Source organism: Pseudorca crassidens, chromosome X, assembly GCF_039906515.1.
Source record: "Pseudorca crassidens isolate mPseCra1 chromosome X, mPseCra1.hap1, whole genome shotgun sequence".
Classification (NCBI taxonomy): domain Eukaryota; kingdom Metazoa; phylum Chordata; class Mammalia; order Artiodactyla; family Delphinidae; genus Pseudorca; species Pseudorca crassidens.
In genome coordinates this window covers 2,338,922-2,363,700 of record NC_090317.1, presented here as the reverse complement: position 1 = coordinate 2,363,700, position 24,779 = coordinate 2,338,922, and the positions used below count along the sequence as shown (strand labels likewise).

The 24,779-nt window shown below is 61.7% G+C and overlaps 1 protein-coding gene across 10 annotated transcripts; it reads right to left on the bottom strand.

The window, feature by feature from the left end:
* Positions 1-566: 566 nt before the first annotated feature.
* On the bottom strand, positions 567-24,779 carry HCFC1 (host cell factor C1). 10 transcript variants are annotated; one of them, XM_067723877.1, is made up of 26 exons: positions 23,031-24,779; positions 17,432-17,580; positions 17,114-17,274; positions 16,343-16,551; positions 15,347-15,431; positions 14,739-14,845; positions 13,497-13,676; positions 13,055-13,414; positions 12,655-12,815; positions 11,961-12,158; positions 11,366-11,590; positions 11,171-11,275; positions 10,526-10,769; positions 10,088-10,230; positions 9,800-9,938; positions 9,439-9,659; positions 7,391-8,825; positions 7,029-7,192; positions 5,925-6,498; positions 5,166-5,486; positions 4,850-4,968; positions 4,617-4,754; positions 4,101-4,286; positions 3,194-3,494; positions 2,709-2,772; positions 567-2,478 (listed from the first exon to the last, which is right to left on the bottom strand). In XM_067723877.1, the coding sequence occupies exons 1-26, from the start codon at positions 23,221-23,223 to the stop codon at positions 2,439-2,441; spliced, it is 6,222 nt and encodes a 2,073-aa protein (XP_067579978.1). In that variant the 5' UTR covers positions 23,224-24,779; the 3' UTR covers positions 567-2,438. The 10 variants fall into 10 exon arrangements, with proteins under 10 accessions (XP_067579978.1, XP_067579976.1, XP_067579980.1 ...); XM_067723875.1 differs by having other exon boundaries at positions 5,925-6,501; positions 23,031-24,777; XM_067723879.1 differs by having other exon boundaries at positions 5,925-6,369; positions 23,031-24,777.

Sequence of the window (24,779 nt, the reverse complement as noted above, 5' to 3'; positions counted from 1 at the left end):
CCCCCTTGGGGGCCCTGGCCCGTGTGCAGGAAGGGCAGACAAGGAGTCACTCGGGCAACGCCCACTGAGCACCAGACGGGAGGAGCCACCCCTCGGTTGACGCCGGGCTCTCCTGCAGATCTGACATCCTGGGGGCTCTCCGGGGTCTGTGAGCGCTCAGTGGCAGGTGCTCGGCCCTGGCCAACCGTCCGAGGAGGGTGGCGGCTGGTGACCTGCCAGGCCTTGGACCCAGTCCCCTGTCCGCTGGTTGGGGAGAAGGAAGGTGACCTGGTCTCCACACAGGGAATCGGCAACACGTGTCCAGGGAGCCCCTTGGCCTGTGGCCTGCGCTCTGGCCGCCATCATGGGATCTTCTGTGGGCAACCTGGTCCTAGTGTAGCTCAGTGCCAAGGTCACAGCCCACAGAACTGTGAGACACGGGAGCCAATGGAGAAGCAGAATCCCGCTCACAGCAGGCCCCGCGAACAAGAGGCTCCCTGAGGGTTCTGGTGAGCCCTGTGGGGCCCAACTTCCCCACCTCAGGCAGCCTCCTGTGGGAGCCCCAGACACAGCAAGACGGCAGATGGTTATTTCAAAAAAAGTCTTTTAATTGTTCAAAATAGCACAAAACGACATCGCACTATGGTAATATTGAGTCACGGGGGTTACTCTACATTAGATGAACAAGCTTACTGTTTCCAGAAACAAGAGATCAACGGGTGCTTGGGAATAGGGATGGGGGGAAACAACGGGACCAGGCGGTGGGCTCCAAGGTGACTAAACATGACATTTTCCACAGCGAAATATACTATAATACAACAAATCAGAGGCCCCAGAGGGCGTGGGCCAGGGCCGGGGGTTTGCAGAGGCTGGGGTGCCCCCGGCCACAGCTGCGTCTCCAGGGCAGAGAAAGGGGTTTTGAAGAGACCGGCTGGTCGTTTCAAATCCTTCTGTGCGACCCGCCTGCAAGTCTCACTCGTTGCCTAAAGCTTGGGTGTGGGGCAGCAAGCTGTCACTAGCCATTCCAAGCAGAGCCCCAAGCCCACCAAGCCTGGCCCAGGAGGACGGGCCCAGCTTGGGGACTGCACTGTAAATTCACAGAGTCAGTGGCACCACACAACTTGCCCTCCCAGGCTGCCTCTGAGGCCAAGCTCCCCTCCATCATGCACCAGCTTTGCCGAGAGAGGGCGGCTGCAGGAAGCGGCAGTTGTGGGTGTTGGATGCTCTAAGCAGTCATGCCGGGGAGCGAGCCTGGGGGTCGTGGAGAGTGCTGTGGCCCCAGGACTGGCTGTCAGGCCGCGGCCCCCACCTCCACACCATCCTCCTCAGCAACCTGACTGACCTCGGGCTCTAGCGGACTCTGAAGCTCCCTCTAGGTGTGGAGCAACTGCCCGTGGGGAGTGAGGTTTGACGGCTCACCCTCCTTTGTCCCAGAGGCCTGGGGACAGGCAGAGGGGCAGAGGACAGGGGCCAGAAAGAGAAAACCGGGCTGGGCAGCAAACACCAGGCCCACAGGGGAGATCCCATGCCTCTCCTACCCTGGCTGCCCCAGCTTCTCCTCCAGAAAGATCCCTGCCAAGGCTTAGCCAAGGAGAAAAAGAGTTTAAAAAAAAGGGGGGGAAAAAAAGATACACATTCTGTACACAGCTAACAACAACAACAACAACAACAAAAAAAAGGGACAAAACCCCACACGCTAAGGCTAAAATTACAATAAAAATGTTAACTCCGTCAACTTCAACTTAAAAAAAATACAACAAATGCAGCAGTTGGTGATGTGGCCCCTAGCCCCAACCCCAGACAGGCTGAAGCCAGGCTCCGTGGGCGGCTACTCTACGCCCCAATTGGGAGTCGGGAGGTTTTCACAGAACACTGCTCAGGCCACCACGGGGTTCCTTCTCCACCTCTTTCTTTTTCTTTCTTCTCTTTTTTTCAAATGGGAAAGAAGAGGGGAGGGAGAAAGAGGTGGGTGTACGAAGGCCTCTGAGAAAATGTGTCAGCTTCCCATGGGAGTGCCAGGCAGGGCGGGGTGGGAGAAGCGGAAGGGCGGGCGGGTGTCGGGAAACACTAATGGAAGAAAATGCAACAGAACCAGACAGACACCCAGTTCAGGGTGCGGAGGCGGGGGAAGGGGCCCAGGGGGGCACCTCTCCTCGGCTTCCACGCCCACCCCCCACTCCTGGGGCCTTGGTCCCCTGGCAGGCGCTGGGCGGGGAGAGGAAGGGGGGCTCTTCCACATCTGCCTTCTGCTTCCTCCCCACAGCAATGGTAAAATGTGCTTTCTCGAGATTATTTTTAAAACAGAGGGAGAGAGAGAGGGAGAGAGAACGGGCAGCCGGTGTGGCGGCTCGTGAGGGCAAAGTGAGCGCCGGGTGGGCGGGGCGGGCAGGCCCGGGCGGGCGGCGGTCCTGAAGCAGAGGGGGGTCTGGAGAAGCAGCCAGGCGCAGGGCAGCTGCCTCTCACTGACCGTCTGCCTTCGATTTCTTTGGAGCGGATTTCCTTGGGAGACGGGAGGCAAAGGCAAAGCGAAAAGCGTCAGCTGGGTCCCCACGGTGAAGCGAGTGGGACTCATCGGGGGCTCTGGCTGGGCCCTAGCGGGGCGTCGTGCCCGGTTAAGCAGCCCCCCTCGCTTAAGGAGAAGGCGGGCCCTACTGTCCCCACCGCTCCTTCCTCCCGGGATCCGCCTACCCCTGGCCTCAGAAGGCTCTTGAAAGGCACTCCCTGCTTACATTTCTGGAGAGGACATGGGCCGCTTGCTGGCCGGCTTGGCGCCAGAGCTGTCCTTACTGGTTTCTGAAAGGAAAGAGGCCAACAGTGAGTGAGCAGCTCAGCAACGGGGGTGAGACGACTCCAGTGGTGCAGCTGAGGGAACGAGAGCGGGGACGACGCCCGTGGCCCCCCCAACCCCGCGCAAACTCTTGACGGAGCAGCCCGAGGCCTCTGCTCCCCACCCCATGCCTCCTGCTGCCGGTCTCGGCAGCCCTTCCCGCCCCCAGCAGCCCCGAGCAGTTTCCTCTGCACCCCCAGATGAGGCGAGTAACCCTCCACTCCAAGACACCTACCCAGGGCCCTAGGCCATCACCCGCCCCAGAATATAAAGCCCCCAAGTCCAGCTTGGAGCCGGGTGGTCCCGGCGACGCTCGCGGGGCTTTTCCCCGCCATCCCCCAACCTCTCCCTAGAGCTGCCCAAAGGAGCCCAACGAACAAGACCCACCTTGCAACCACCTGACTTGCGTGGCTGGGCCGTAGCCCTTCTCGTTGCGGGCAGCGATGCGGAAGATGATGGCGGGCTTGGTGGTGTAGTCGATGTGGGCGTTGGAGAGGCTGGAGGACTGCACGAGGCAGGAGGGGCTGGGCCCACAGTACACCCGCATGAAGGCCAGCTGCGCCGGGGTGGAGCTCTTGGACTCGCCCCCAGACTGCGAGCTCTGGATGGCCAGGTACACCGAGTACTCGATGATCTTCCCAGAGGTCACAGAGGGCGGCTCCCAGGTGAGGTGAGCGCCATCTGGACTCTGGAACCGAGGGGGCAGAGATCAGGCTGGGCCATCTTCAGCCTTGTGACTTATTCCCACCCCGGCCACCCAGGTACAGAGGGCCTAGAATGCCTCGAAGCCTCCGGAACTGAGTGTTCATACTTCACCCTCCTCCTAACACAACAAAGCTATTTCAGAGCAGAGCTCCAGGAGCTCCAAAGAGATGGCTTCTTCTGCCCCCACCCGGAAGGCAGCCTGACGCAACAGCACGATACAACCAACGGGACTCCAGCAGCCTTCCCAGCCCCGCTCTGCCACCTAGCATGTGGCTCGTCTTTTAGCCTCTTGGCGCCTCAGTCTCCTCATCGGGGGTTTAAGGATTAGATGAAGGAGCACGTGGAGCACAGCACACAGTGTGTCAAAAGGGGGAGGCGGTGGCAGGGGCACGGGGAGGAACTTGCCCTTGTCTCCCTGGCCATTGCCGACAGAGCCAGGACCAGAAGCCTCACCGCAGAGCCAGCTGGCTCTGCCCGCACCTTGGGGCCCCCTCCCGAGTCACCCCTGCCGGAAGCCAGCACGGAAGAGGGCGCTGAGTGCACGGACTCAGCCGAGGACAGAGGCTGATCCCAGGGCAAGAAGACTCACTTTGCTGATTTTAATGGCACAGGGGGCCCCCGGGAAGCCAGGCAGACACGTCTTAAAGGCTGAGATCTCGCTGAAGGGCCCCCGGCCACAGGCGTTGACCCCGGCAACGCGGAACTTATAGGCGGTGCCAGGCTGCAGCTCCTGCTTGCGCAGCTGGTTATAGTCGGGCACCGCGCCCGAGTCGTCCTGCGGGAAGAGGCCGGGCGAACAGGAAGGGAGACACGGAAGTGCCTGACGTGAGAGGGCTGCTGGAGCGTGGCTCTGGGGCCAGCAGAGGAGTTTTCTACCCTGGGGACGATGCAGGTCCACACAGTGGGGTGGGTGGGCCGGGGAAAGGGCAGCCACGGCAGCCCCTGCACGACAAGGCGGGGACAGGGCAAGGTGGGCCAAGGCTGGGCTTCACAGCCACTTCAAGGGTCACAGGGAGAGAGGGGGGCAGCCCTAAGACAGGCGTGCCCCCGGGGAGCTTGATAAATCCCTACCCACCCGGGGGTCTCAGCTCGCGGGGACACTTACATCCGACGGAGCAGCGTCATCAGGTGGCAGGAAATAGTGTGTCACCATCACGTTGGTGCCTTTAATGACCCCCACGTCAAACCACTGGTTCTCTTTCTTCACGGGGGCTTTGCTGGGCGGGGGTGGCAGGTCTGGCTTCTGCAAGTCAGAGCGGGGAGAAGAGATCAGGCCCTCCACCCTCGGGGCCCAAATGCTGCACCCCAACCCCCGAGTCCCCGTCACTCCAGACTCACTACGCCCAGGGACTCGATGCCATTGGCCACTTCCGTCAGGGTAGCCGCGGCCTGCAGCTTCGCGGGACTGGCGACCACGACTGGCTGGGGGGCCACAAACGTGTTGGACGGAGCCAGGCCTGGGAGTAAAGATGGCATCAACAGGAAAGGCCCCGGAGACCTGGCTTTTGCGTGGGAGCCCTTCCCGCAGGCTAGAGGACACGCCCGCCTCTGCACGGAGGGGCCCGGGACCAGCGCCGCCCCCCACCCCCACCGCCGCCCCGAGACTTTCTTCCGCAATCAACCAAGTTCCCTGGGGGAGCAGGGCCCCACTCACTCTCAGTGGCTGTGGAGGGCAGCAGTGCCACGGTGCTGGGCGCAGCCCCGGCCAGCTCGTTGAGGCAGTTGCTCTCGATGGTCGGGTCGTTGAGGCTGTCGGCAGGGGCCAGCGCCTCCGTGGGGAGGTGGTGCTGCTGCTGCTGGGCCTGCGCCTCCTGGAGCTGCTGCTGCTGCACCAGGGCGGCCAGCTCCTGCTGCGTCAGCACGATGGGGATGGTGGTAGCCTGGCCCTCCTGGCCCTCGGCCGACAGGTGGCTCAGCTCCGCCTGCGTCACAGCGGCCGCCGCCTCCGACGTGTCCATGGGCTCCCCGGTGCCTGCTCCAGGTGGAGATGACTTCTACTTAGGAGGAGCGGCAGGTGGGAGAGCCCAGCCCCGGCTACCCATGGTCACCGCCCTCCCGGAGCTAGGGGCAGCCCTGGTGCCCTGGTGGGTGCCGGCCCTCAGAGCCTGTCTCTCGGACCTCGTCTCCGGCCCACCTCTACCCTGCCCTCCCCCGCCCGAGAAAGCCCGCTTCCTTCCTGGGCGCCCAAGTCAGCCTGCCCTCCCCGTCAAGTCTGCGGCGTGCTGCCCTGGCGGGAAACAAGCCTCCTCTTCCCAGGCTGTCACTGGGGCCCGCCAGCCAGGGCTGCCAGCAGGGAGGCTCCAGAACCCCGGTTCCTCACTCCTCCCGAGGAGTCCGTCTTCCCCTCGGGGCTCCCACCTACCCTGAACCAAAGACAGTGGGGTAAGCCACCTACCGTGACCCCAGCACCTACCCATGACGGCCTGCTGCGCGGCCTGGAGCACGGCCTGGATGGCCAGGGCCTGGGCTTCCTCTGTGGCCGCGGCCTGGGCGGCCGCTTCAGCGGCAGCAGTCACCGCCAGCTCCTCGGGGGTGAGCCCCGTTACCATGAGGGTGGTAGTGCCCGCCTGGGCCTCGGCCATCAGCTCTTGGGGAAGTGACAACTGGTCTACTTCGGACTGCGTGGGCGGTGGCGGCTGGACCACCACAGTGGCTACCACGGCTGAGCTGGCAGGCTCCTGGCCTGAAGACGGGTCCCCCGTACTGCTCAGATCCACGGCGGCCTGGAGCTCGGGGGCCTGGGAGGCTGACAGGACCTCGGCGGACTCCCCCATCAGGGGTGCGGAGGCAGGCTGCAGGAGCTGCCGTGGCGGAAGCTGCTGGCGAGGCCCTGGAGAGGCCTGGAGCTCCTCTGGGGGCTGCAGGATGTCAACAGCAGAGAAGGGCATGTCAGAAGTTTCTGTGTTGGCTATGGTCACTGTTATCGTGGCCGGGATGGGGACTTCGGTGGTCAGAGCCCCTGGGGTAGTCTCGGTCACTGATGAGATCTTCTAGAAAGGGAGAGAAGCCCCTGTCAGAGGGAAGGAGCGGGAGGCCAGAACCAGGCAGACCTTCATCTTTCCCTGTGGGCCAGGATTTGCATTCCCCAGGGGCCGCCACGACCCCATCTGATGAGCAGGGGCAGTAGGTCACTGAGCAGTGGGGGGCGTGGCAAGAGGAGTGGAGACCCGCGACCTGCCGGCCAATTTTACCCCATCCTCACAGAGGTCTCCCGGCCTCGCCAAAGGGGCCCTCAGACTCCCGCTGTGCCACTCTTACAGGCGACAGCCGAGTAACAAGCCATAGGAAACAGCTACAGAAAGAAAAGCGCCCACCAGACACCCACCAAGCCTGGGGGTCTCCTGCGCCCTGCCCTGTCAGGCACGAGGCTGCCCTTCTATGGCCTGGAAAAGGAACCAGGAGTGGCGCGTGCCTGGAGCGAGAGCGACACCTGGTGTCCAATCCTGGAACAGCGCAGGCCTGAAGGGCGGTGGGCAGCAGGGAGGCAGACAGAGGGGGGCGTTCCGGGGGCTCTTACCGGCACCGAAGGGCCCGGGACCGGTGTGGACTGTGTCACAGTGGTCACGGCCCGTGTCAGCGTGGAGGACACCGTTGTCGTGATAGGACTGGAACCAGGGATGTTCACGCCATCGCCCTGGGTGCTCTCCACCTCTCCCTGGTCGCTGGCAGGCGGCGGGGGGTCTGCGGGGGGCAAGCGGAGAGCGGGATGACAGGCCCCCCTCCAGCAGGGTTTCCACCCAGCTCTGCCAGCAGGGGACACCATCGCCCAGAGGACCCGCCCAGGCTAGTAAACCGAGCTCCGCGGAATCAAACCGAAGGCCCCTTGCTGGGGCCTGGGCCCCGGGGAGCACGGGTGCCAGGCTGGCCGCCTCCACCTACCTTGGTTGGAACTCATGTTGGAGGTGACGGTGGTGGCCGTGTGCGTGGTGCCTGTCTCGTGGGTCTCACAGGGTGGGTTGGAGCACACCCTCTGCGTCGGGAAAGGAGCCAGCAATGAAGCTCCAGCCTGGGGGGTAACTGCGGGCGGTGCCGCCCCCTCCAAGCCGGACTCCAGGGTTCTGTGGGAGGGCGCGGCGTCAGGGAGCAGGGCGCCCATGCTGACTGACATGGTGGTACCGGTGGAAGCCGTCTGGTGCGTCTCACAGGGGCGGCCAGCCGGGGGCTGCTGCCCACCCTCTGGCTGGCCCGCACCCCCGGTGGACGTGGCGGTGGTGGGCGTAGGGGTGGTGCCTGTCTCGTGGGTCTCGCACGGGGGGTTGGAGCAGACCTGCGTCACGGTGGCCGAGGAGCACAGCAGTGCCTCCAGGGCCTTCACAGTCACAGCAGCGCCAGGCGAGCTCTCGTACCCAAGCGCGGGCATCCCCTGCACCTCACTGGGTTCCCCGGCACCCACGGTAGAGCGGGCCGTGGTGGCGGTGTACGTCGTGTGGGCGTGATGCGCCTCCGGCTGGCGCCCCACGGATACCAGCGGGCCCAGGCCAGCTAGGGGGCTACCCTCACCACCAGGCCTGACCTGGGTGCTCAGAGGGCCCAACTGCACGAGCGTGGCGCCACGGCCACCAGCCTCCAGGGCCAGGCTTGGTCTGAAGAGCGGGCCAGCTGAGCATGGGGCCCCGGTGGCCATCACAGTCATGGTGGTGCTGGTCGCGCCGGTCTGGCGGGTTTGGCACGAGGGCTTGACAGAGCCCTGGGCTCCCTCTGACGCCCCGGCAGCCATGCCGACCCGGACCACGGCGGGCACGGTGCTTGCCACACAGGTGTACCGGATGTCTCGCCGCTGCCCGGCTCCGATGCCCGACATGGCGGTGGTGGCCGTGCTGGTGGTGCCCGTCTCGTGGGTCTCACACGGCGGGTTGGAGCAGCCGTGCTGCCCAGCCATGTTGGAGGTGGCAGTGGTGGCCGTGTTGGTGGTGCCCGTGTCGTGGGTCTCGCACGGCGGGTTGGAACAGACGCGAACCACACTGCCGTTCTGCTGGCCCACTGTGGAGCTCACGAGAGAAGCAGCTGCCTCTTGTCTGTCGCAGACAAACTGCACCTGGGTGGGCTGCGGGTGTCCCCCGAGATTAGCCACGACGGTGGTGGTGGCTGTGTTGGTGGTGCCCGTCTCGTGGGTCTCGCAGGGCGGGTTGGAGCACACCAGTGTCACAGTGCCGGGCTGCACGTCACCCTGGCCTGAGTCAGCGATGGTGACCGTGGCCGTGGGCTGTTCTGTAGTAGGCGAGGCCAGAATGGACACGGGGAGGTCGTGCACAGGCTGGGCCTCGACCCCGCTGGGCGCTGTGATCAGAGTCACCTGGGTAGGCTGGGAGACAGGCTGGGGGAGAGGCCAGATGGGAAATTAGTACAGCATCCCCTACGCTGGCTGGGACCACCAGCTTGGCTCCTAAAGCAACAAAGCTGGCAAATCCAGGACCTGCTCACCCTCTGACCCCAAGAAACTGACTCTCTCAGGAACCAAGGAGGAGGTACTGCATCACCTCAAGGGCCACAGGGACTGGGAAGGGGCTGGGCAGGGGGGAGGCCTGGGCTGGGAACCCTGCTGACCCCAGGCTGTACCAAGGCCAGCCACAGACGCTTCACCACTTCACCAGGAATTCAGCTTACAACGTACGAAGAGAAAGATGCTACATGCACCCCAAAATGAATTGTCGTACCCTCTACAGTATCACGAAAGAAAAAGCCTAACGCTCAAACACTAAAAATGGCTGAAATACATTATCTCAGCACGACACGCTATCAAACGGTGACTAAGAATCGCAATTACGTGGCTACAGGGAAACCGTCCTACGGGTGCCACACACGGGAGGGAAAAAAAGGACCCAGCTGCACATGGCAGCAGAAGGAAGCCTGGAGAGGATGGCCCCAACGTGGAGACCGGAACCCTCAGGCTGGGCCCGCGCTTCCACGTGCTCTCCCGGCTGCCCTACCTGCATGGTGATGGTGGGGGTGGTGAGCCCACCGGCCGCCGTCAGCGTGGTCTGTGCCGCCGACACGGTAATGGCAGTGGGGTTGATCACTTGGCTCGAGAGGGTGGCGATGGTGCCCAAGGTGGTGATGGGTGTGGCCAGGGAGGCACTGGTGCTGTGGCCCCCGGCCCCGGCGAGGCTGGTGGACACGGTGCCTGTCACGGTGCCTAGGGTCGTGACGCCTGAAGGCAGAGAGGGAGGCGGGAGTGGGATGTGGGAGGAAGCCCGCTGTTGGCACCGCCTTCCCGGCAGCTTTTCTCCCTGGGCAGGCGGGGCCGGGGCGCACCCTGACTCTGCCCCACTCCCCCCGCGGCCTACACACCTGTTGTGCCCTTCACGACCAACGTGGTGACAGCCGGCTTGACAGCGGAGACGGTAACGGGGGTGACCAGGCGGACGCCGCCCATGGGCACGGTGCGGAGAATGGTGCCCGGCTGGCCGGGGGCTCCCTTCAGCACCACCTGGGATGTCAAGAGGAAAGCAGCCTCACATCACATGTGGGCTGGCCAGACCCTGCGCTGGCCCTCCCAGGCCCCACGGGAAGACCCACGTGGCCTGCTGTGCTCCCGGACTGGACCCTGGGGTGAGGAGAGGGCCAGGCACGCCGCACCTGGGTCACTCCTTGCTGCCCGTGGCCAGTGGCGATTTTGGGAACAGCAGTGATGATTTTGGCGGGGGCTCCAGTTCCGGAAGTCATAACCTTGGTGGTGATAATGGTGATGGGGGACTTGATGCCGGGAGTGCTGGTCACACCTGGAGGAGAGGGGGGCAGCCTGGCTTCAGGCTGGGCCACGAGGGACAGCGCCGGCCTCCCACCCGGGCCTGCTGCCGGGTCCCGTTTCTCTTGGGCCCCCTTTCAAGCAGTTACTCCTGCTGCCCCTTGATTAAAACAAAGAAGTACCAACTGTAGCCGTAACCCCTGCTACCTCCCGACATATCTTAAGGAAAAGGCAGGGAGAGGGTGGAAAAGAGGGGAAAACCAGAATGGAAACACGTCGCAGCCCGCCCTCCATCTGCCTGCCTTTTCCCTCCTGACATGGTCCCTCACCAGCACGCTGGAGGAGGCCCCTACCCGTGGCGCCCGCCTGCGTGATGATGGCCGACATGGGGATGGTCTTGATGATAGTGGTCGTGCCGGGCTTGGTGGTGCTGGGGGACACGCTGCTGATGCCCAGGATGGTGGGCTTAGTCCCTGCCCCGCTGGCCTGCGTGGTAGTGATGATGGTGGTGGGCTTCCCATCTGCTGATGTCACCAGCTTCAGGATAGTCCCAGCTGGCAGGGGCCCTTTGGTCTGTAAGGGGAAAACACGCAAAGACGGGGTGAGGTGAACCGGCATCATTGTCAAGATGAGAAATGTTGGTTTTTTTTTTAATTTTTAACTGAAACACAGCTGATCTACAATGTTGTGTTAGTTTCAGGTGTACAACTAAGCGATTCAGTTATACCCATATATATCTATCCATCCTTTTTTTTTTAGAAGAATGGCAAGTTTAACAGTGACTCTGGTCTGGCTAGTCTCCACTGGCAGCCCAGGCAGCTGAGTATTCTGAAGACCGAGGGTGACAGGACCAAGCAGTAGGACCTTCTGTGCCATCAGTGTTCATGGGATCATGTCTAGCCAGGGATGCGAGTTCTAACCCCAGGCCAGCGCCCACTCTTGCCTGTGTCACAGTCTGGAGCCCACGAGCTCACCTGGATGATCTGAGTCACCGGGCCTGTAGACGCCTGGCCTGTGACTGCAGAAGTCTGAACTGGTTTGGTCTGGACCACTGACATCACTTTGCCCAGATTGGAAATCTGAAAAGGAAGACGTGGAGCACAAAGAGTGATCCAGAGACCAGTCAAGGGCACGGCCTGGGCTGGGCTCTCCTGGCACCCATCACTCACCAGAGCACTGCCTCCTGGGACAGAGATGGGGCTCTTCACCAGGGTGATGGTCTTGGTGACCCCACCCACCACTGTGGTCACCACCTGTGCTTGCTGGGCCACTGTCACAGTCCCCGACTTGTGTACTGTGATGATGGGGCGGGTGGACGTGTTGGCGGCAGAGGAGACAGACGTCCCCACCTGGGCGGCTGCAGTCTTCAGCATGCGAGTGGCTGGGTTGCTCACCTGGAGGGAGCAGAGAAGAGTGGTGGGCGGGGCAGAGAGCACCCCAGCCTCTGCCTGGAATGGCGGGGGTGCGCACACAGCAAAACTCTAGCCTGCCTTGCCCCATGCGTGCATGAGTGAGTGCGTCCCTAGCTCAGTTTGGTTTACCTTTCCTCTAGCAAAGCAAGGGAGGACACTGGGCCAGCAAGTCTAGCCTAAGGCTGCCACACCCCTATAGCTATCAGCTTATTCCACAGCCCACAGCAAACACGTTACGGACCTACAGCCTCTGCGGGTTGGTCCAAAGCCCGGAAGGAGTGACCGCTGTCTGATCACAGTGCCCAGAAGCCCCCGGCCCCAAGGCTGAGAACCAGGCCCAAGGGATGCTCACCATGACTGGCGAGGAGGCCACCTTCACAGTGGCTGGGAGGGTGGTGGTGCCAGGTGTCACGGCCACAGTTTTGACGATGGTGGTGCCGGCCGGGACACTCAGCACCGTGGGTGCCGAGGAAGGAGGGATCTTCTGGGTGGCGGCAGCCGCGGCTGCCAACGCCGCCATGCCACTCATCTGCGGGTTGCTGCCGATGACCTGCAGCAGGCGCAGGGAGTGTGAGCCCACAGGGAGTGCCAGGCCCGCGGCCACCACACTCCCTGCTCCACGGCCTTCACCAGAACCCGCCTGGCTCGCCCTGAAGTGGCACCTCTCAGCGTCAGGACTGCTGGGCCCTGCTCTACTGACCCCAGACGTGGACTCCTACCACTGATGAGGCACAGCAACCTGGCAGCAAGAGTTACGAGTAGTTCTGGATCTTTCCTAAAGACCACGGAGACAGATACAGCTCTCTCCTCAGGGGGCTGAGTCAAACCCCAGCTGGCTAGATCCTCCCCTCAGGCTCCAGGACAAGTAAATACACATTTAAAATGCCCTTGAGGTCAGACGGGCGGTTCTGAGGCATGAGCTTATTAACCCTTAAGTTAGTGCCGAGTGGTCGCCTCATCAGCGCTTTACGGGCGCAGGATGAGCGGGACTCGAATCCCGCCAGCGCACCACCGACCGCCAGGAAAGCCCCGCCCTAGCTTCTCACCGTCCCCTGGGCGCTCTGCGTAGGCACGACCATTCGCACGCCTGCGGGAAGGGAGGTCACAGTGACGGGGGCTTTCCCAGCCTGGCTGGCAGGTCGCATGGTGACCAATGGGGTTCCTGTTGTAGCCTGAGGACCGGTCACTTTGAGAACAGCAGGGACACCTGGCAAGAGAAGGGGCAGAGGCGAACAGCTTCTGTGACCTGCTTGTGCTTCAAATCTGGCCCTTCCAGACACCCTCAGTGACAGCCTCCAAGGTCGGGACCGAGGTCCCCCGCCACCACTTGGCCACAAGCCTGCACGAATGGCCACCAGGTGTGCCGTCTGTCTAGCGGTCCTCACTCGGGCACGTGACCCCCTGGTGGGCCGGATCTTGCCCTTGAGAGCCCGGCCCCCGGCTCACCTTGAGTCCTGGCTGCGGCAGGCACGGAGATCGAGCTACCAGGCACCGTCGGCAGGACCTGGATGGTGGTGGTGGTTGGGGTGGTGGCGGCAGCCTGGGGCAGGAGCGTGATGCCTACTTGGGTCAGTGGCTGCACAGCAGGCGCGGCTGCTGCTGGGGCAGGGCTCTTGGGAGGGTTGGCAGGCACAGACGGGACTGGATTGGGTGTAGGGGAGGTGGCAGTAGCAGCCGTGGCAGGAATGTCATATTTCTGGAGCTGCAGAAGATAACTGTCGGCTGTTGCCACAGCCCCCCAGCTCACCTCCAGGGAGTTGGTGTTGGCTCGTACCAGCTGTACCCGGGCCGGGGGCGGTGGCTTTTCTGTAAGAGAGCACCGCTGGTGAGAAGGCGGCAGCAGAGACTTCAGGGACGGGCATGGCAGCTCTCCTCCGGTCGGCCTTACCCGTTTCCAGGTACCAGAGGTCCTTGCAGCAGACCTGGTTGTTCCAGGCCTTTCGGTAGCCGTCACGCCCACTCCAAATGTACAGGCGGGTGTTGATGGCTACAGCACAGTGGCCGGCACGGGCCCGGGGAATATTGTCCTCCAGCGTATCCATCAGGATGGTCTCCCAGGCCATGGTATCTGGGGAGGGCAGGATGTGGAGGTCAGTAGGGGGCAGAGGAATAGACAACCCCCAAGGGCTCTTTGGCCTTTTGCTGTCAGGGATGGGGAATTAAAACCAGGAAGTCATCAAAGATTACTAAATTAAGACAAAGACAAAAACGAAAACAACTCCACATAGCAAAAAGACCGTAAAAAATTATAAACCACAAACTACAAACTGGGAAAACTATGTGAAACACACAGCCAAAGGTTTCCCTTCTCACACATCAAGCAACACAAGAGCCTCTAGAAAGAGATGGGTGAAGAGGAACGCAAGTTACAGAAAAGGTGACAAGAGGATCCGAGGAAAAATACATACCCTCACTCACGATTAAGGCAAACTTAACCCAGAGGGTGCCTGGCAGTTTGATGTTCGTGCTGGTGCAGCCAGGGCTCAGGGTGAGCCAGGGGAGGGAATGGGGGCTGGCCCATGGGGAGAGTCAAGTGCCTACCGGGCTCCGCAAAGAGCGAACTGTTTACCGGCCTGGCAAACACTGCCAGGGGCATCTGTGTGTACAGCAACATCCCTCTGAAAGCAAGTCTACCTCTAGGTCTTCCTCTTTGAATACAACTGCACTTGGCGAGAATGGTGTGAGGATACTCACGAGCAGCGTTGGTGCAAGTTTTGACACCACGAGAGCAATTCAAAAGAATGAGGCCACTCGCCCTGCAGGGATGGGATGGTCTCCAGGACAGAGTAAATGCAAGGGTCAGGGGCCGCACTGCGTAGAGCAGGCCGCTGTCCTGTTTCCTCGGTTTTAAAGGAACCTAGAGGCAACGCTCGTGTATATAGCAAAGTCCCTGCAGGGTGGGTGAGAAACCACCAACAGGAGACAGGAGGGATGCTCTGCGTGGTTACGCTGGGTAGGAAGAGCCTATTCAAAAGACGCAAAGGAGGAGCGTCCCTCAGAGCACTTGGGCCACTGGCTACTCCTGGCGGATTCTAGAGGCACGGCCTAGAAGCAGCTCGGCTCCCTGTGCTCCCCACACAGCTTTCAGGCCGAGGAGGCCGCTCTGAGCCCAAGCCCGAGGAGGCCATACCCAGGTTGAGACAAGCCAGTGTGTTGGTACACTTCCACTCCTTCTCGTGTGTGGCCACTTTGACGTCATCCATGACGAGAGGCACCCAGCCACCAAACACGTACATTCTGGGACGAGGGAGGGAAGAGTAGGAGAGGATTGTAGAGGAGGTGCCAAGCTAGAGGCCACCTCTTCCATCCAGAAACTTCTGAACACACTTGGTCCTCTAGCTCTCCCCAGGACGCACGAAGCTCTGAACGTGGCCCTCTCCTACTTGGTGGCTCAGCCCTCACAAGAACTGTGTCACCTCCAGTATGTGGAGCCTCGGTTTAGCTCACCTAAAGCTCACCTCAGTCCCCATCGTTCTTATATTCACTTTGGGACTTTGGCATTGACAAAAACACTCAGCTGCTGGCGGAGAGGACGGTCTGTGCCCCTCTACCCTCTGTCTTTTCTCAGTCCCCCAGGGTCATAATGGAAAGACGGGGCTGCCGAACGCCAGCCCAGCCAGAAAGAGGTCTCCTCAGGCCTTAGGGGTTGCTGGAAGGAAACTGCGAGCCCACGGGGGTGGGGGTGGGGGTGGGGGTGGGGGTGGGCTAGGAAGGGAAAAGCCGTGGCTGGCTGCTCACTTGTTTCCTATGGTCGTAGCCGAGTGGAGACTTCGAGGAAGAGGTGCCACCCCGCTGAGGCTGGGCTTATTCCACGTCAGAGTCTCTGTGCAAAGCAATGGGAAGGGAAGGTTACCCATACCAGGTCGGACACGGGCCCTCTGACCCACAGGATGTGCCCCGGACACAGGGAAGGTGCGGGGAGGCAGGTGCTGACCCAGCGCAAGAATCCATACCTGGCCTCCTTACAGCCCATGGGAGGCCCTCCGATCACCAGGTGCTGGCATTTCCCAAGCTGTGTTTACCATCCTCTGAACTTTTACTGAGCACCCACTACAAGCCAGCACCGCTCCTGGGCTGGGGTAGGAGCGGCGGGCGCACCTTCTGACTCCCGGCAAGACGCACTCTCTCCCACACCGCCTCCGCCACCTACAGAGCTGCTGCTGCTGGGGATTCTGCTCCCGAGACACTGTTTCTTTCGAGCACCGATGCTGCCCCACAGGACCACCTAACCCTCCAGACATGTGTGGTCGGCCACCTTCTCCCCTCAGCCTTCTTCAGGTCGAAAGCCTGAACTCCTTTCAACCGCTCCCGCTTCCCCACCTGCCGACCAGCCCGAGGAGTCCCCACGGCTCTAAGGGCATCTGTACATCCCCTCTGACTGTGACAGACCAGGGGGCTCCGCTCCTGGCACAGCCTGACCACTGACAAGTCGACAGGGACAGGTGCTACCTCATCTACACAGTTCCATTCTAGAAAGGCCCTTCCCTCTCCCCTCACTCTCCTGGAAGACAGCAGACCAACTCAGCCAACCGAGCCTTGCTCTTTCTTCAAGCAACGCCACAAGCTCGGGGCAAAGATGACAGCCCCAAATGGGTCCTATCCTGACCCTGCAGCAAGTACAGGGCTAGGCGGGACACTCCCCTCCCTGTGAGCCCCAACTCAACACCCCACACCGGCCGCCCAGCAGACCAGCTTCGCGCCAAGACTACTGGAGCCGCCGCACCCACATCTTACCAATATCCAGCGTCCAGAGGTCCCCCAGCCTGCAGCCACTCATCCCTCCATAGATCACCAGCTTGGACTTCTTGTTGTCTTTCTCGGTGTAGACCACTGCAGTGTGGGACTCCCGGGGTGGGGGAAGGACGCCGTAAGTGATGGGAATGTCCCAGGCTACCACTCCAGAGCCTGGCCGCAGTTCCAGGATGTATAAGTCATTCAGGTACCTGGAGAAGAACAGTCAGTTATGGCGGGCCACCGGCTTCGATGGGTGAACAGTGGACTCCTGGGGAGACAAAGGGGGCTGAGGCTGTGCGAACCCCAAGGTCTTCTACCTTCGCCCCGAAGGAGGGGCTACCAGAAGCTCCAGAGGAGGAGAGCAAGGAGAAGAGGAAGAGCCGGATGGGGTGTGCCAGTCTGCCCTGCACACGAAGCTGGGCGTGACATGAGGGCCTCCCGGGTGAAAAGGGGGCACCATCTCAGGACTACCTCCAAACTTCAGAAAGGACAACAACCATCACGAAGATTGCAGGCAGCAGATGCTGAGAAGCAAAGCGCCAGCTCTAAACTGGGTCTGAGGAGCAGGAACCAGCCCAAGGCAAGGTGGGTTTCTACCTCCTGGCCTGGCCCTCCTCCCGCGAGGCCTCCTCGGGGTTAGAAAGCTCCTTAGAGGGCATCCAGTGCCACCCTCGTTTCACAAAGGAAAGGCACTTGGTACGGCAGGCTTGGCTGCTATGTGAGCAAGCACCCGCCTTCACGGGATTCCACGTGAACAGGACAAAGCCTCACCTCGGAATGTTGTTCTTGGGGTCCTCGCTATCGTTGGCCAGACCTCCAAACAGGTAACATTTGTTGCCCACAAGGGAGAAGCTGTGCCCGAGCCGAGGACACGGAGGGGGCCCGTTTTTGGGCGTCTTTGCTTTGAGTCTCTTCCACTCCCACCGGCTTGCCTGCAAAATGAAGACCCAGTGATTAAATCGGGGATGAGCCGGCCACTGGCCGCACAGGGAAGGGCTGGTGCTGATGAGGGAGGGACCTGAAGGGAGTGAGAAGGTCCTGGGTGACATGGGGCCTGCCCCCGCCCCTGCCCCAACAACCAGGGCCTACCTGGAGCTCGTAGAGGTCGTTGCTGTATTTGCCGTACTCCACCATCCCGCCAAATACCAGCAGGCGAGTCCCATCGCACACAAAGCCATAGGCTGCACATCCAGGAGGGATGTCCCCTCTCACGGCCGGGATGAACCACTGGTTGGTCGCTGGAGAACAAAAGTTAGCAGAAGTCAGAACTCCTCGGGAGCCCCTAGAACCAGAACCTCCACCCCTCTTCCTCCCCACACCCACCAGCCTTCAAAATACAGTCTAAGGAAGGAGGGGCTGAGGCACTGCCTCTCTTCCCAAGGATATGGGACTTTCTCCTTTTACCATCCAAGTGCCAGCCCTCTATCCAAGCCATCTTCCAAACTCCTTGGCCTCAGAGGCCACCTCAAAACAGCCTGTGATCACCCTGCTTCTCATCACGGTCGTCTTAAAAAGCAGGAAGTCACTGACCAAGAAAATTCGTCAGCTTCTGGCGATGTGGCCACCTCCCGCCACTCTATGGGTCATCGGAAAGAAACGTCTAACACCCAAAATACCGTCCAGGGGCCCGTGGCTGCACCTCTAAGTGGCCAAAAGAGCTACCAGTGCAGGCTGGGAGCAGCAGCCTGCGGTATAGGCTGGGGAGGGCCATGGGGGTACGAATCAATCTCTACTGCTGTTTCCCGGGTGACGGTCCGGAGCAGCCCTCCCCCGGGCCCACCCCCTCCCCCCTCCCCCCTCCAGAACACGGGCAGAGGTGGCGGCAGTCAGTGCCAACTAAGCTGCCCAAAGCCCATCGCCTCTAGCCGGGCTGGAGCTCCCAACCTGCCCCTGCTCTGCCTGGCATCCTTGCCCCTCCTGGGCCACCGCCCTCACGTCTGCCATGCCAGGTCTTCCTGGAAAAGTCCGGGGGCAAACGCTGCCCTCTTGTGAGGGATGCCTTCTGTCCTATGTTATTTGAAGGGCCATCCCCTAAAACATACACCACACTCTCTCCGGAAACCCCAAACCGGCAGCCGACTGCAAATCTGATTCCACGCCCCTCGATCACTTTTGGTCAAACGTAGGCAAGTGAATTGGGACTGAGGGGCCAGTGGGCAGGGCACGGATCTGGGAGCGAACAGAGCCCCTGTGGGGGCGTGACAGGAGCCGGGACAGCACGGTGCACCCGGTCCCTGACCCCGTCCAGGCTGGGTAACCCGACTCTACCTGCAGCTGGGCAGAGAGGCCTGCCCCACCCCGCCGCCAAAAACACACCACACCTCCCGAGGTAAAGGCGCCCGGCTCGCCGCTTCCCAAGTGTACACGTTAGTTTGCAGTGGGCTGTGGGTCCCGTCCTCAGTTCAGCAGCCAGCGGGCCTCCGGGTCCCCTGCCTGCTCTGCACGCCCAAGCCCCAGACCCCCGCGCTCCACCTCGTCCTACCGCGCAGCGCAAAGACAAACCAAGAAGAGCAGCAGCTTTCCAGGCTGGAGCCATCAGCCCTGCCCGAACTGGGGGAGATGGCCTCCCGCGGGGCCCGGAAGGAGCTTCATCCAAGTTCCCGGGATTGAAGCCGCCACAGACCTCTGAGCCTCCCTCCGTGGACAAAGGAACAGAGACCAGGAGTGGAAGTAACTTACCCGAGGTCACAGGGCCAAACACACACACACAGATGAGAACCTTGTCACCGACTTAAAGTGACTGCTAGGTGCCCACCTGAGGGCCGGGAGGAGGCTACACGGGAAACGGCAGCTCTCTCGTCACATGCCACCACTGACTCAGCGGGCCGGGCTAGAGGGACCTGTGACGTCCTGACAGCTCATTCTACAGCACCCAAGAGGGGCTGATCTCATTCTAGGGCACTCCAGGCAGGGCAGGGGCTCTCTGCACCGCCATCAGGAGCAGTCTGTCAGGAGGCACAGTTTCTGGTCTGAAGCCAGAACCTGCCGCTCTTCACATCACCTACAGTCCCAGTTCTACCCTGAGATGGCAGCTGCCCCCAATCATGTCATCTCTCGCTCATCTAGCGGGGCGGGCGGCGCATGACCCGACCTCCGGGTCCCTCCTTCTCCCTAGGCTTGGGCTTGTCGCCACTCTCGGCTGCGAGGGGGGCCGAGGAAGGGAGGCCTGTACCCAGGAGGCGGGAGGTGGCCGAGCCCCTCCCCCCGCAGCTGCCTTCCCGCTCGGCTGAGGCTCGAAGCGGGGGTGGGGGTGGGGGTGGGGGTGGGTTCTCAGAAGGGGTGACATGGGAGCGGGGCCTTGAAGGCTGAACAGGACTTCCCGACAAGTGAAACCAGCCGCCGGGCCGAGCAGGAAGTGACTGTGAGAGCAAGAAGGACCCAGAACGGAGGGGGAACGGGTTTGAGATAAGCTCAATTTAGTGACCAATTAGCTCCAGGGACAGAGGAACAGGGAGGTGTCTCCAAGGTGGTGGCCCGCACCCCTTAACTGAAGGGCGAGACAGCCCGACAGTCTCGGTGACGGCCTGTATTCTGCCTGACTCCACTGCCAGCCAGCAGGGTGACCCTGGACCTGTCACTTCCCCTCTCAGACCCCAATTTCCTCATGTGCAAAAACAAGGAAGTTCCACTAGATGTTTTCCAAGGCTCTTTCCGGTGGTATCAGTTGCAGACATTCGAGAACCACTGAGGCAGACCAGCCTTGGGCCACTGGTTTGGCAACCAGCCACACCCTCCCCTCACCAGGGCGCACCCCACTGTGTCAGGGCCGGGTCCTCCGAGTAATCCGCTTTGCTGTTGAAGTAAAATTCCCCGAGGTCAAGGACAGTTGCTACCCTAAGATCTCCCAAAGGCCTGTGAAGTGTTCCACAGCCACCAAAGAGGAAGGACACACACTTTCTCACACACACCCTTCAAGTGCACACCTGCCACCCCCAGCCCCGTCACCCCCCCCCCCACCGCCCCGATCTCTGAGCTGACCAAGACAGCGAGGCAAGCACGTGCCCCCTGGAGCCCTTTGTCTTAGCAACGGGGAACTCTCTCCGAAGGGCGAGTCTCTCTGAGCACTCATCTTGCAGAAAGAAAAGCACTAGAGAGTATGCTCTGACCTCGTTTAAAACAAAACCAAGGGACTTCCCTGGCGGCACAGTGGTTAAGAATCCGCCTGCCAATGCAGGGGACATGGGTTTGAGCCCTGATCCGGGAAGATCCCACATGCCACGGAGCAACTAAGCCCGTGCGCCACAACTACTGAGCCTGCGCTCTAGAGCCTGCACGCCACAACTACTGAGCCCGAGTGCCACAACTACTGAAGCCCGCGCGCCTAGAGCCCGTGCTCCGCAACGAGAAGCCACTGCAATGAGAAGCCCACGCACCACAGCGAAGAGTAGCCCCCGCTCGCCGCAACTAGAGAAAGCCCGCGCGCAGCAACGGAGACCCAACGCAGCCATAAATAAAGAAAGAAAGAAATTGATAAACAAACCAAAACCAAGGTAAGCAGGAGGCTGGCTGTCAAGACAGCAGCTAAGGATGCTGCGCATCTGTGCCACGGCTGGTGGGAGAGAGGCAACACCAAGCCTGTCTTTCTGAGAACAGCAGGAGCTCGAGGCTCTGTCAAATAGCAAACACTCGGTGAGGACAGGGGAGCTGGGTCAGCTAACGGCTCTCCCGAGAAGTCACCGAGGGAGTTCACAGGGCACTTTCCAAACTGCTACCCTGGAGGAATCCAGGGCTGCAGCCCTTCGGAAGGCTGGCTATCCTCTACTATACAACACACCCTTGCAGATGGGGAATGAATTAACGCCAAAGGGCTCGATTCATTTTAATAAACTAATGAATACGCAGAGGCCCCAGGAAGCAGTGGACTTTGGAGCTGATGGTAATTAGGCCCCTGCCCTACTTTCTAAAATTGTCCTTCCTTGCCAAGGAGCCTGCTCCAGGCCTTACGAGAATGAAGTTGGTCCAAGTAGTTTAGGAGCTTCTGCTCAGGGCAACGGCCTCTCTAAAAACAGCCCTGCCCCTCAGCCTTACCTTACCCGGCTAATCGCTGCCGCTGCAGCTGTCTGAGCTGGCACAGAGCACCACCAACCAGCCCAGCCTCACTGGAGGCAACAGGTGCTCAGACCCACAATGTGAAGGGTCACCGGCAACCCACCAGCCTCTTGAAAGTCAACTTTGTAGGGGTCAACAACCTACAAGATGCAGAGAAAACTAAACTCTGTGCCTTGGGGGAGGCGGCGGTGGGGAGCACCCAACCGAGAGCCCAGCTCCAACCCTCAGCACTCCAACCAACACCTTATCCCAGAGCAACCTCAAAGCTGGAAGGAGGTGCCCAGGCCCGAGGACACCGTACCAACAGAACCCTCGGACAGGATGGCTCTGGGGCCAATGGAGCTCGCCAGATGAGATGGCGCGGGGGAAAGAGCTGGAAGCCGGCCCCTGGCCGCGGCTGACCCGAACGCGACTGCGAGCTGCGGAGGGGAGCTTCCTCAAAGCACGCTGCCTGAGCTGGGAGGGGGTTTTCCGCAGCCCCGCCTCCACCTCTCAGGCTGGGGACTTGACCGGAAGGCACCCAGGCCCACCGCTCCCGGCGAAAACGCCCGCCGAGCCCCTCCCTCCGGGCCAGGCGAGGTCCTGCGGGCCAGCGTCCATTCAACAGGCAGCTCGGGCCCAAGGAGGCGCCAGGTGTATCAACCGGGCCAAGTGGCCGCCAAGGGGGAGGGGGCCGCAGGAGGATGCGGCTAAGCCCTAGAGACTTAGCGGGGACACCAGGCAACAGGCCGAAGGCGAGCCGGCACGGCAGCAGCACCCGGAGGCAGAGGCGCACCGCAGCCTCCAGCTATGACCGCACCTTGCTTGCCCCTCCCAACCAACCAGGCCCGGGCTTTGGGGGAGGCATGAGAACGGGCAGGGGAACCTCCTCAGCCTGCTGCGGGATCACTGGAATTAGTTCATCTCTTACATCAAAGGATCCCAGATCGAGACAACATGAAATCTGTAGAGAAACGCTGGAGAAGTCAACGCTGCAAGAGGGAAGCAGCAATGTCGTCTGACCTGTGGGTCCCCAGGAGACGGTTACGCAGCGCAGCACACAGCCCGCCCCCCTCCCCCAGGTCGGGATTACGCTGCTCAACTCTGCCCCTTTTCTCGAGACGGCGACCTAATCTGTAATCTAGAAGTTGTCATTTCTCCCGAAAGAGCACCAGAGATGAGGAAGAGCGGACCAGGCGCAGGAGGAGGGAGGAAGGGGGTGGGACTCTGCGCCAAAGGGACGCATCCGCCCGCCTGGCGGGGGTAACGGTGTCTGTCTGAAGTCACCGCCGCGGGAGCCGCCCCCGCTCCTTCACCAGCCAGGGTACAGGCTTCCTCTCCAATAATGAAAAGCGCCTCTCAAACACATGGGAATCAGGGCTGGAAGAATGGGAAAAAGAGCAAGGGAAAGCAAAGGTGCCGGGCAGAGCAAACCGTCTCGGACGGGAGAAGTAGCACCTCGGTGCGGACGGAGAGGGGGAACAGGAGGCGGGGGAGAGGGCTGCAGGGGAGGGGAGGAGAAGGCGGGAGACGGAGGAAGGAGAGAGAGGGAGGAGGGACGGAGGGAAGGAAGGGGAGAGAGAGGGAGGGAAAAGGAGGGAGAGGGAGGAGATGAAGGGAGGAGGGAAAGATCCGAGAACCCAGCGGGCTTTGCACTCACCCGTGTTGTACACGTGCAGTTCGTCCACTATCCCCTCGTTGCCGCCGCCAAACACCACGATGAGCTCCTTGATGGCCACGGCGCGGTGGCCGTGGCGGGGCCGGGGCACTGGACCCGACCAACCCACCACTCGCTTCCAGCGGGGCTGCAGGAGCACTGCTGGCGAGTTGGCGGGTGACACGGCCGAAGCCATAGTTCCGGGAAAGGGCGCGGTGGAAAAAGTCACCAAGCGAGAAGGGAGGCCCCCAATTCCACTCACACACACCCCCTTTCGTCTAAGGCGTCTCGCACAGAGAAGCGGTTCTTCACACAGCGGTGAACGGCTCCATGGAGGCCGCCATCTTAACTATTCTCCTTCTCTTCTACTCTTCCCCTTCTTCTCGCTCACCACGTCTCCTTAAGAGCCTCCTGAAGCTGTCGAGCGCCTAGACCCGAGAAGCTGGAGGCCGCCGAGTCCCGCCGCCCTGACTACTTGCCTGGGAGCTCCCACTTAGAAGCTCGAGCGGGAGGCCCTGGGAGCCGCCATCTTGAGCCGCCTCTCTCTCCTCCCTTCCTCAATCGTAGCCCTCCCCCGCCGGAAATGGCGGAGCCCCGGCCCGGTTCCCACACCCTCCCCAAGTCTCCTGCACTGACCGGCTTCCGGGGCGGGTGGAAATGAGCCACAAGCGCCGCGGTTGTCCCAGCCCCGCCGGAGCTCAGACCACAATTGTGGGAGCCGCCATCTTGAGACCGTCCCGCTTCCCCGCCCAGCGCTTAGTGCAGAGGCCGCTCCCTAAACAGCCTCGACACTTGGAAAGAATAGAGGCGCGCCGGAGGCCAGTGAAACGAGCTTGAGTTCTCGAGGGCTGCTCGGAGGCTCGCGCCGTACGGCTCGTGAGGTCTCGAGCGTCTCCCTTTAGTCCGCCTCTGCTGCTCAGGCTGCGCCTGCCGCCCTGGGAGTCGCCATCTTGAGACTAGCTCCCCCTTCCCCCCTATTCTCTTCCTCTTGGGTCAGTTCTTCCACTGCAAACCAAACGCAAGGCAGCGTCCGATCCTCGCTTCCCTCCTTATGACTCCTTCCCACAGGAGCCGCTTCAAAGAGGCAGAGTTAGGCCCCGAAGTGGCAACTGTACGGCAGGAGGAGCGGTAACGGCAGGGCGCTCATGCCTCCTCCCTGGGAGCCGCCATCTTGTGTGAAGAAGTAACAACTAAACATGGCGGCGGCGGCGGTCGGGCGAGGGGGCGGAGTCGGGCGACGTCACTGTTTCCCCCCACACCCCACCCTCGCAGGCTTCTCCTCCCGGCCGAGGCTTCTTAAAAGAACCTCGCGCTGCCTCGCGGCGAGGGACCGGTGCCGCTGCGCGCTTTGCTTGGGGTCAGGCCGCGCTCGGGTCAGGCACAGGCGTCCCCAGCCCTGTGGCCGCCGAAGCGCGCCTCCACGCCTCCGCCCTGGGAGCCGCCATCTTGCCACTTCCCCTCGCCCGGCCGTCCGCGGGCGTCAGTAGCGACTTTCAGCACAAAACAAAGATGGCGGCTGCGGCATCTGGGGAATGCCCGGATGAGAATGCCTCAGACGCCGTTGGCCCCGCCCCCTTGGGAACTGCCCCCTGGGTCGCTGAAGGGACACACGCCAGAGGACTCGCTTTAACTAGCAGTGGGGACAGGGCACAGGTTGCTGAGGGTGGCTGACGGAGACATTAGAGTCAGGCTTCGTACCGGGGAGCGGACGTTTTCCTGCTCCGCACGCCCAGCTGCCTCCGGAAAGGTGGC

Bases quoted from the DNA above. Each gene is read 5' to 3' on its own strand.
- HCFC1 (XM_067723875.1), bottom strand. From the start codon at position 23,223: ATGGCTTCGGCCGTGTCACCCGCCAACTCGCCAGCAGTGCTCCTGCAG. The intron at 9,939-10,087 runs GTGCGGCGTGCC...TTGACATCCCAG, and splicing joins GGCAGCAAGGAGTGACCCAG to GTGGTGCTGAAGGGAGCCCC. The intron at 4,755-4,849 runs GTGAGTCTGGAG...TCTGACTTGCAG, and splicing joins GCATCGAGTCCCTGGGCGTA to AAGCCAGACCTGCCACCCCC.